We start from the raw sequence: 11,908 nt of genomic DNA, 5'->3' as shown, positions 1-11,908 counted from the left end.
AATGAGTAGTCAGCTGCTCTGTAGAAAATTATATGAGCATGGAGAGATAAGCCTTCATTACTGACCAATCCTTAGAATGAAGAACATGGTAATTTAGGATTTTCACTTGTACTGCAAATATGTACATATGACAAATTGTCTTACACTAAGACAAGAAACAAAAGGAGCTGAGATTGTTTGGCAAAGTAGAGTAATTCATATATCAAACCAAAGTGGTAATAAACTGTTTCTTCTGCTGTTTTTAGTAGTAATCAATTGCAGGGCTTCCTTCACTTCAGAAATGTCTCAAGCTTATCAGAAAATACTTTGAGATGGACCAATACAGTTTCAGCAAGGTCTTTGTAGTATGTAGATACTGTTCAAGTTAATGTTCAATTTCCAGGTCTTGTCAGTTTTTTTTTTTGTGTGTTTTGTTTTTTACATTGTGTAAGCAACCCAGTATATAACATTGACAGCTGCAAAGGCTGCTGGAAACACTGCTCTGGCATATATATCAATGGTATCAGCATCAATGGGCTTAAAGAGGGACTTCAGACCACTCTTCTTATCCAGTTTCATTTCATGCTGCTGTTTTGTCTCTCCAGTTTCTATTTCTACTGTGCCATATGAGCCAGGCAGGCCTCTGGGAATTCTGTGCTGCCTGTTGGAAACGGCCAGTTCCTGGTTCACACCAGCTATGGACAGGGAGAACAGAACAATGGCATTCTTCACATTTATCTGCAAAGGCAAAAGGAGAAAAAAAAATAGTAATTTATAGGGCAAAGGCAGTGTACCTGATCAGAGCTAGCCATATACTGACACAGTCAAATGTCCAATATACATGAGACCTTCAAGGGTTGAACAGTATTTGTGAGGTTTTGAGTCCATTTCCTAACTTAAATACAGCAACAAGCTGTGTTCGAGTGTTTCCTCTAGTACAATGCTGATCATGTTGCAGAGGAAAATCATCAATTGCATGTGGTTGCCTGTTGTATTAATGTGGAGAAAAGCTCATAGCATGGGATGATTGCTTTTGCACCACTTTCTTGGCACTTACTGACCTCTGCACTCCGTCTTCTTGCCTTTATCTTGTTCTTTTGCTTTTTCATGTAGTCAGCATTGAAATGTGCAAATGCATATTCCACCAGCGCAGCAAAGACAAACACGTAGCAAATCCAGAAGTAAACATCAAGTGCCTTGATAGCAGATGCTCGTGGAAGTGAAGATCGGGCACTGACCATCAGTGTAGTCATAGTAAGAACTGTAGTTATACCTGCAATGTAGTATGTGAAACTGTCTTTAGGATTCGTAATATGCTTTTATAAAAGTATTTAATAATCTGAAATTGAGGAATACTTTTCATAGTAGAAGCCCTTTAATAGTATGGCTGCTAACCTTCAGAATATCTAGGGGATTTGAAAAGTTTGTAAAAACTGCATTTGAATGAATAAGGCAGCTATGAATATCTTAGGCTTCACTTTGCTCTAGGTCCAAGCCCTCAAAATCTTTTCACCTGGACTTGAATTTTTTATTCTGGCAAGCAGATCTACCAGCTCTAGAAATGCTTTTTATCGTCCCAGTTTTTTCAAACCAATTCCTTCCTACAACTGCTGCCTTTCACAATGGCTTTTAACCATTATTAGATGTTTATTTTCTGTTCTTTACTCAGACAGCTGCTTTGATAGCATGATAGAAATTAAAACACAAAGGAAATCTTTAAAAGATCTCTCTTCCGCAGATGTAAACACAGCATTAATTAACATGCCTTCATAGAAAATGAGGTATAATAGAGAGCATCGTTACAACTTTATTCTTCCTTGCTATTTCCCCAATCTCTTTTACCTAATGACACTCTGGCAGGCACAGCTGACTGACTGATCCAGAAGGACACCCATGACATAGCCACAAGTAAGATAGAAGGAACATAGGACTGAATGATGTAAACTCCTCGATTTCGCCGAAGGTGGAAGTGAAGACTGAGCCTGGGAAACTGACCTGCTGAGTGAAAGAGGCAGACCAAGAAAAAAAAGCTGTGTGAGTTAGAGTCAAACTGATATTTAAAATAACTTTTTGTAGTGATGCAGATATGCATTCCTGACCATTTTTTTAGGGCAAGGACTACAAAAGCCTGTTCTGAATGTTGTCCAATTACTCTTCATAAGCCCTGCACAAGGTTGTCTAGTTTTCCTCAGTGTGTTAGCTAAGAATAGGGCAAATGACTTGTCTCGGGTCTTATCAATGCCAGATCTGAAAATAAAATTATGAGTCTTCTTGAATAACAGTATTGCTTCAAAATGTGTACTGTCTTATCATCTGCTGTAGAAAGTCCTCCAGCTACTAAATTTAGATTTTTTAAAAGGCCAAGTTAATTTCAAACTCCAAAAAGAGCTTGGAGGAGATGTGCAGCATAAATGAGACTCTGAATACATGAATGAGGATGAAAAATCAGCAGGAAAGAAATTATTCCATTTTTTTACAAACATTGCAATAAACCCAGTGATATGCACACACACAACTGACTTTTACTGGATAGAATTAGAATGATCTGACTTCACCTCATAAGCCTCACAAAACCAGGACTAATGGAAACTTTTTCCCAAATGGTAAATTATGGAGCTATACCTCAAGTGTTTTTTTAGAAAACTTTAGCACTTTAGATACAAGTGCTATCTAGATACCCCATATAGCATTATTTCTAACATGTGGATCTAAAGGACTGCAGATTTGTCACAATATGCTACAGTGAATACCCAAGGCTCAGAAAAGGTTGGCATTTTTTGTGAGTACCAGCTGAAGAAAACTGTACCGAGACACACAGATTCTTTAATTTCTTAAGAGAAAGGATTTTCTATCACAGATAAAGGAGCTTTCCTCATGTAGGAACAAGTCAGATTCTGTTACCAGATTTAAAGTTCATCATTTCTGTTGTGAACCGGTAGCTGGTAATTGTGAATTGAGCAAGCTGCAGCTTATCCAGCCCATGGATCTCCTCCTGGTTTTCTGACCAGTGGTAGACGATATCCTCTGAAGAGTAGCCATCTGCCAAAAAGGAAAACTGAATAAACACAAAGTTTGGGGAAGAAATTAAGTGCACAGAGGGCTCAGAGAGGAACTCCTCCAATTCCTCTGCCAAAGTCATTTTCATCAGTCTCACTGCAAACATGCTGAGATTCAATCTGGATAATTCACTGTCCTGGCAGCATCAGTGTTGCCAGAATAAGATCAGGGACAGCTTTCCAACAGGGAGAAAAATTCAAGTTGATTCAAAATGACTGACAATACATGGTATGGCACAACACACTTCAGTGCCATGAAAAATATTCAAGTCATCTCTCAAAAAGCTCATTTACACACTCAAAGTAGATTAACTGTTGTTGTAGCCCTCAAGCCAGGCTATTACCTCTGCAATGCACCTGCATCTGATTCACAAAAGAATTTACTGGAAAAGAAAATACCTGCCAAATCTAATGTCACCATCCTACTGAAAATATCAGAGGTGTAATTCTGTAATTCTACTTTTACCTGTTGATTTTATGTTATAGATGGTCTTTAGTCAGGCAGTGCAGAGTCCCCTTGTCAGTAATTCCCCACTGCCTCTGACAAGCACGTGCCCGGTTTACGGGCTACCGTCCGTCTCTCCGTGCAAGCCCCGCAACACTTTAAATATGCATGCTATGAGAAAATAAAATATATATCTGAATTGTTGAATCAGCCTGTTAGTCATGGCAGTTTGGCATGGGAAGCAGCTGGGTGATTGCTGCCAGCAAGAGATGCAGCACACGGGAGACATGAGATGTATGAAGGGATGTATATAACGTACAAATCCATAGGAAATCCGTCTTTGTAGGTTTTTCTGTTAATGGATAACTTTCCACTTTAATTTCTTCAAAGAGGATTTGTTTCTACATATGTTTACTGTACTGAAATCAAAATTCTCAAATTCAATTAAAAATCCAATGCCACCAAAATTTCCTGTAAAACTTGCTGGGAGAGAAAGCTGATTGCTAGTTCATTGTCTGCTGCCTCTGCATTTGCTGATTACATAACTAAAACTGTAGATTTCTATTTTTGACGGGATAAAATAGTATTGTGGTTAATTGCCTAGAAAACAGAGTCAGTGCGAAAAAAGAAAGAGAAGCTGCATCAATGTGTCAGTGCATCTGTTCAGAAGCTGCTATTCTCAAATCTGTGGAACCCTCCGAATTTTTAGTCTGTTCCTGATACAAAAACCATAAAAGGCCAAATTCAATGCTATTGATTGTGTGGCCCATTTGTGTCAGAGGTGGGCTTCATTCAGTTCTGCTTGTGGGCTTCTCTCCTTATTTTCACTGTATTTTATCTAAGCTTCCTTAACACTAGTGAGAAGACTGTCACAGTTTCATCTGGTTTTACCTGAAGCACAAATTTGCCAGTCATCTATCATCAGCAGGGCTGAAGGCTTTTCATCCTCGTTGAACTGAATCCTATAGTTTTGAAATGCATCAGAGCTGAACTGATTTTGGAAAGTGTGTAGTCTAAAGCTCAATCCCAGAATTGAGGTTTGTACCTTTTATTTCTAACATTGTAGCAGTCGTTACATTTCATTGCCTAAAACAGAATCACACCAGCAAGCTCCAGCAACCTAAGTACCATACAGGATGGCGTTAAGCAGAATATAGGGAACACTGTACTCAGCCCTTACAGCTCTCCAAATCCAACATGCATTCTTGTTCATCCATTGGATACTTGGAAAGGTCCATGTCACAGGCCACTGTTGAGGTAATCCTGTTCCAAGCAAAATGAACACTAATTAGTTGAATTCGCATAGGGCAGACACTTTTAAGTTGACCTGGATATGGTCCTGGGCAGCCTTCTATAGGGGACCTTGCCTGAGCAGATAGGCAAACCTATGGTCTTCAAAGGTCCCTTCCAACCTTAACTGTTCCGTGATTCTGTGACCTTTCATTTTCCTTCAGAACTCCAGGACTGAACAGAAAACATTTAAACTTTATACTAATATTCAGTACCTCCTGCCTAGTGTCCAAATAGTTAGGATGAGCTTAAGACATTAAGGGCATTTTAAAAGTGATGAGTGATTGCTCAGTGGAAAACACTGGTGTTGCTGAGGATACCTTTCTAGCAGTACAATCTTTGCAAAGAAAAGGAATCTCTGAAAGAAGTGAACTCTCTTTTTTAATTTTTTTTTTAAATTATTATTCCAGAAAAATCAATCCTAGGAAAACTTGAGTGCTTACTTTACATTTACAGTCTTTAAAAAGGTTAACACACATGGGAGAGTGTATCTGCATTCACTTTCTCGTGCTCACCTGATGCTGTATAAAATGACTCCATCTGGCTGGAGCCTGATAAGTTTGTTTTCCACGGTCACATCATGGAACCAGGCAGATTTGGCATTTACTATGAACGTATCTGGCAACCAGAGCTTGTCCACAAACCGGCTGTCTAACCCCAGAGTTTCATTGGTGTGGTTGTAAGACAGACGGTCATCTCGCCAGCTCTGGTGCAAAAACACCGTCATGGTATATTCCTATGACAAGAGAAATCACAGTTAACAGATCGTGGTAAACAAACACAACACCAATGCCTTGGGATTTGGTGAAAAATTTGGAGGGGCACACAATTCGGTTTTAAAATGAAATCTATTGTGTTTCAGAAAGGCACTTAACTCCTGCCTCTGTTTGCTTGTCTGCAATATGTTGCACTCTGTTGCTTTATTCAGACCTGTATATGATAAGGAGATGCATCTCACAACTAATGGTTCCCTCATAATCTTTTAGGAATATCTGTGAGGAAAAGGAGTTGAAGTGGAAAGTTGCTGCTTAAATCTATTTTTCCCCTTAATAAGGGCAGTTCTAGCCGTGCTAACTGTAGTAAGACAGCTTAAAGACTTAACCTGACTGAAGTCTTACAGTTGCCAATTTCTGCCCAAAGGGAATCCCCCTGTGCCTTAAAATACATTTGTTCTTTGCAATACTTCTGTGTGACAATTTATCCACTCCAAACATGTTGAGAAATCTCTTCCTTCTTTAATTTCTTAACAGGATATCCTACTTAAAACTCTCTATTTACTTAGGCTTCTTCATCTCCTGTCATTGCAATACAGATGTTCATAATTTGGTATATAAATGGCAACGTACCATGTTAACTTCTGAGATGTGGTCAATGCTGGCTACTTCAATGGCAAGAGCAACATTAACAGGAGGACCTGAGAAAAAATTGTTAGAATGGGGTGATATATATTATCACAGTGAGGTAACAGTATAGATGATGTAAGACTGTTAATTCTTTCATGCAGAGTAAATTTATTAAAGTATTCTCCATGGCATATTTCACTTTGAAACTTTGAAATAACTATTGAAAATTATGGAATTCATGCTGGAAATCTTGTCATCTAGTTTGAGACACCATAACTTCAAAAAATTTCACAACTTAATGTGATTCAAAATGACTTCAGTTTAAGAAGTGTATCAACAGGAAGAGTATGTTTCTAATTGTGTCATATTGTAAAAAAAAAACATTTTTTGAGTGCACAACAAGCAAATTGTTGATCTTTATTACTTCCAGTATCCAAGTGCAAGATAACTACAGCCCTTTAATCAAGTATAAAATTCACATAAACACAGAGTGTGTAGCACTGTCAGAAACAAGAGAGAGAGAATTCTGAAGGTCTCACCTCCAATCCCAGGCCTGAAATTACGTGCATACCCCTTCATCAAATCATCCAGGTTTGGCAACCAGGATATTTCGATGTTGGAACCTATGTAATCTCCAATGTCATTCATAGCTCTAGATAAAGAGAATAAGTGTCTTTTAAAACTTGGTCCTCTTTAGAAAAATAAAAATAAGAGAAAATGGAAGACATTAGCCTCTCTTATACCAGCGAGCACATACAGTATAACCAATTCAGCAGAATAGGTACTTAGTGGGAAATGTTTTTGTTTAAATCAAAACATATTTCAGACGAGATGACAGCTTCTTTTGGAGACAGAATCCCAGAAACACGTAGCTTTTTAGCATTTTTTCCCCTACAAGAACTTGGGGTTTGTTTTCCTATGACATGAAAAAAAAAAAGATAAAGCAAGTGGAGCAAGACTGGAAACTCAGGGGTATACTTCAAGCTTAGAAATCTACAGCTTTCCAGCAACACTGTTCAAGTGAGTTCACTCTTTTTCCTGTCTTAGTGTAGCTAAAGAACGTTTTACACATGATAGGTATTTTACATGCATTGAGTGAGACTAGGAAAAGTAAATTAGAACTGTAAATTTTAACAGTCTAAATGATCAAAATGCTATCAATATGCTTTACTCACCTGAAAATTTTGTTCCCTGTCAGTGAGGTGACAAGAACTGTCTTTTATTGATGTGCTTTGTAAGAGAATCTATGGCAACTTAATTTCAGGTTCATTTGAAAATGTCTAATGATTTTGTAATTAGCTCTCCTTTGTGAAAGGCTAATTGAAATGGACAAAGCAGGATAAAGAACTCAGTATTACAGAAAAATTAATGGACTTGAAATGTTGTAGTGACCTCTCTCCTGTGGCAATAACATATCATTATCCTGTGCCAGTATTAAATTGTAATGGCATTAAGGAGAAACATAGAGCTAAAAGGAAGTTAAAATGAGAGTCTAGGGTTAAAAATTGTGGGCCATAGCTTGCAATGCATTTTAAGCCGATTATAATCTAGAGGGAGTCTAGAGGGAGTTTTACTTAAATATCCATGACACAATTAAAAAAAAAAACTTGTTTCTACTATTAATAAAGCCTTAGGGTCAGATCATCGGTGTAACAAATTTGTTGAAGTTATTGGAGTTATATCTACTTAATGCCTTGGGGGGATATTAAAGTATGACAGCTGAAATATTCTATGGCTAAATTTTCTTTTTTGATGTTCATACTACTGGTTCACTTTAATTTTATTTTATTTGAAATGGGCAAAAAAATAACTCTTACTCGGTTACTGTCACTCTCGTACACTAGCATGCTGCTCACAGTATGACTACCAGATGCTCAAGGAGAATACGTGAATCAGAATAACCTGCAGTTTGATTTTCAGTGATCACTAAGATCACTATTTTGCTAATATTAGGCTTCTCATGAAGAATCTATTTTTTGCTCTTAAATTACCAAGTAGTAAGTAATCATTTTAAACAACCATATTCTTCTAATTTTATTTTGTCAGCCTGACATAGAGAATAAAAAAGTAAAGGGGGAAAATGCAGACAGAAGGAATAATGTAGCATGGGCTAACTGCTTGGGTGTTTGAGTCAGTATGGTGCAAAGGGGCTAAAGTTCTTCTCTTGTCCATGAGAATGGAGCTTTTCAGGCCTAAATCAGCCCAGGTCCTCCAGCACAGTAGAAACCCCCATTCCCCTCTTTTATCTCCGTGAAGAATATTGAAGAAGCAGAGGAGGAACAATGAAGTCATACATACATATAATCTTTCATACATACATATAATCCTTTTAGTTCTTTTTTAATCTTTTGAAAATAAAAGTGTGACTGTTAGCTGATAGTATTGCAGTCCTCAGTCAAGAATGATGACTTTAGGAAGCATGGCTTTAATTTCATGGTAATTTAACAGGCCAGTTTGTGATAACTCCATCCTTGTTAGCCATCCCTGTAGGCTTCTATACATCAGATTCAATGCACTGTAGTTACGTGAGGATGACTGTAGAATTTCATTCATCCTTGATAAGCAGTGGGGATTATATGTGGCCTAAAATATTATTCATATACTTTACCTGAAAAAAGGAAGACCAGCATAGAAAACATACTTTGGAGGAGATTAATTTCTTGTAATACAAGCAATAAAGATAAAGAGAAAGGTAACTATTCTTAGTTGATTCAGCAACTTAATTTCCTGACACAAGCTTCTGTAAAGCTTGTTTTGGCAAGAAAGGGACTTTATAAAAGCAAGCTATAGATTTGTAAAATTTAAGGGGCTTAGCATCAAAAACCTTATCTTTACTTTGCACCATGCCAGAGAAGGGTGCCTGGTCGACTGAATGACAGCATACTCACGGGTACCAATATCGCTGTGGAAGTCTTTTCCAAATGTGAAGCTGAAGAAAATATTTTTAATCTCCACTCTCACTCTAGATAATCTGATTTCAAGCAGATATTCCAGAGAATATATTTTTATCAGTCCAAATCTGGAATTTTAGCACTGTGAGAACCTCAAAAGGGCCAGAGGTTAGCAGTGGAAGACAGATTTCTGTTGTTTAAAATGAAATAAAATGCAAAATACCTTTTGCATATTAGGCAAAGGAGAGAAGACACTGGCGTTGTCAAACCTGGGAAAACTATGAAGTTTTTTGCTTAGCAAACCTGTCCTTGACCTGCATCAACCTGCTGATGTAGGGAAAGCAACTCAACAACAGACCCCAAATGACGTATCAGAGAAATGCATCTCTTGGGAGAGCTGTGTGATCTGTTCTAGAATTAAAAGTACATGTATCCTAAACTCCAAGCTTTTTAAGTCACACTTGCATGGAAGTTGTTAACCTTCTCACAAATGCATATAGCAGTAAGAAAAGATGTGAAAAATCACTTTCTACATCTCCCATTTCTTCCTTAAATCTGCTAATCTGACTGATTCTTTTGGGGGCAGTGACATAGCTACAGTATGAATGTATTAACTTGGAAGATGGAAACACCGGTTTTAGTGATACTGCGCACTGGGATGGAGTACATTTCCTTCCCTTTAAGATAATCCTTTGGGGGCAAATGTTGCAGATGTCACTGCCACTCAAGAAAACATTTTCTTGGTTAATAAAATACAAGGAATATATAGCAAGGTCAGTGAACAATCTGTCCTCTGTCAGGCTCCAGGATTATCCAGGGCAGCATGTGTATCCTTTCCATCTGCCATTCCTGACTCTAAGTGAAACTCACTATAAATATGGTCTATGTTTTGAAATGTAATTGAAAAAGCATTAGGCTTGATTGATGGTAATATTATGAACATCAAAACCCTTCTTTCCTTCAGGACTTCAAGGAAGAGGAATAAGACAATTAATATGCTTCCTTAGCTCTTAAAAAGGGAATTATTTCATAGTCAGGGGTCACGTAGGTGTGAGTACTGTTTCTCAGGCAAAAATAAAATGTTTTCAATTTCTGTTTAAAGTACATATGTAAGCAAAGAAGCACATTTACTCACTTTTACAGGATTAAGCAATGTTCAAATGTTGGATTTCACATGCTAGAAGCTGCCTTTTCTAACCCACAGTTTCTAACAACAATTCAGCATGATTGTGTAACTGAAGAAGGCCAAGTAACTAGGCAGTTAATCCAACAATAAAATGATTTATCTAACAAATTAAGGGTTGCACATTTCCTGGCTGTTATTATGTTTAGAAACAGACCTTGAAGCCATGGACTGAGAAGACTGATTGTTCCTTAAAATTGATTTTATTTTTACTGAAACGGTAATTTTCAAGCAAAATATTTAAGGCTAATCAAAGTGGAGAGAGACAAACAGATTCATTGACATTATGGGACAAGTCTTGATGCCTTTAGATCATAAACAGTATCTTCACCTCTGCCTTTTGTTAAATACTGGATCACACCAGAGCACAGGGGTGTCCGGATCTGGCCCTGGATAACAGGCTCAAGGTCACAGGCAGATCATTAAGGCAGGTCCTGAACAAGAGGACTTGACCTGACACTTCCTCTAATCCAAGACACTTTTCCTTTCCAGTGAAATAAGGAGATTTCACTGTTCTCTCAAAAACTGAAACAACAGAATTACATCTTACTACAATCATCACTTTGCTCCCAATACCCCTCTGAACTATTAACAATGTCTATAAAATAAAAGCAGGAAGACCTCTTTAATGCCACAGCCCTCTCCACTGCACGATGTGGACCTGTTTTTACATGCACCAAGTTGCTTCCCCCCCACTCTGTTTTCGTTGCATAATCACAGCGAGCTTTCTCCACATGCAGCCTCCAGATCTGTAGAGAATATATAGAGAACATAGCTGGTTGCCTAGTTAACATCTTCTGAATAAAAGTGACTGACAGTTGCAAACATTCATCTTTACAGTTTATTATTTTTTAAAAGCAGTTGGCTTTCCTCAAACTTTTTTAATAAGCTCTTTTGCAGTCTCTTATCTCAGGTCCAGGAGACTTAAAGTCCTTAGCAGAGGAATGTCTACATTTGGGGTTTTTAAAAGTAATGTCTGTGAAGGCAGTAGGCAAAGATGTTCAGTTAGTGATTGTGCTGCGCTTTACTAAGGGCTTCTTGTCCAGCCAGCTCCCCTACGAAGCTATTTTGGGGGGAAGGTCGGGGTGAGGCTGCCCTAGGATGTGCAGTGCTGTTACAAAAGGTGATCACCCCCAGGTTGAAGTGTTTCCCTAGGCAAGCTGTTAAAACATACCCCTAGATTAACCCAAGACATTGCAGATCAATTTGCAGAACTGCATCCTTTTCTAGGGGGAAAGAAACCACAAAGTATAGGGCACCTTGGAGGAAAATCTTCAGTCAAGACCCCCTTTTCCCACCGAAACTCAGGTAGTTGCAGCCCTTAAAAGGAGACCATCTGCGGGCAAAGGTGGGAGTGGGAGCTTGGAGCAGGGAAAGGAGTAACAACCACAAACCTGGCATCCTTTTGTGCCACCCACACATACAGAAAAGCCATCCCAAGGCTGCTCTAGGAATGAATTATAAGACGCATTCTTACCTGATACACCTGTGCTGCTGCGTGCACAGTAGAAGCAAGGCAGGAAAAAGCCAGGTAAGAAATTCCATTTTACTCCCACGTATTAGACAGCGGCGAACACAAGGCAGGTTCCCTGCTTCGCTGGGCAGCTCCAGAGCTCCAGCAGCGCTGCCATCCTTGCGGTGGGAAGTTGAGGCTGAGTTTCAAGCGCCGCGTTGTTGCTCAGCAGCAGCAGCAGCAGCCCCCACAGCGCCTGCGAGCCGGG

The 11,908-nt window shown here is 38.6% G+C and overlaps 1 protein-coding gene across 2 annotated transcripts; it reads right to left on the bottom strand.

The window, feature by feature from the left end:
• Positions 1-39: 39 nt before the first annotated feature.
• GABRD (gamma-aminobutyric acid type A receptor subunit delta) lies at positions 40-11,908 on the bottom strand. 2 transcript variants are annotated; one of them, XM_010225466.2, is made up of 9 exons: positions 11,665-11,908; positions 6,653-6,765; positions 6,117-6,184; positions 5,286-5,506; positions 4,661-4,743; positions 2,881-3,018; positions 1,822-1,977; positions 1,041-1,252; positions 40-717 (listed from the first exon to the last, which is right to left on the bottom strand). In XM_010225466.2, the coding sequence occupies exons 1-9, from the start codon at positions 11,730-11,732 to the stop codon at positions 418-420; spliced, it is 1,359 nt and encodes a 452-aa protein (XP_010223768.2). In that variant the 5' UTR covers positions 11,733-11,908; the 3' UTR covers positions 40-417. The 2 variants fall into 2 exon arrangements, with proteins under 2 accessions (XP_010223768.2, XP_010223769.2); XM_010225467.2 differs by having other exon boundaries at positions 1,822-1,974.

This window comes from Tinamus guttatus, unplaced genomic scaffold (assembly GCF_059628265.1).
Source record: "Tinamus guttatus ecotype Peru unplaced genomic scaffold, ASM5962826v1 Tinamus_guttatus_pri_ptg000652l, whole genome shotgun sequence".
Taxonomy (NCBI): domain Eukaryota; kingdom Metazoa; phylum Chordata; class Aves; order Tinamiformes; family Tinamidae; genus Tinamus; species Tinamus guttatus.
The sequence above is the reverse complement of the archived record's forward strand: the minus strand, read 5'-3'. Positions and strand labels throughout refer to the sequence as shown.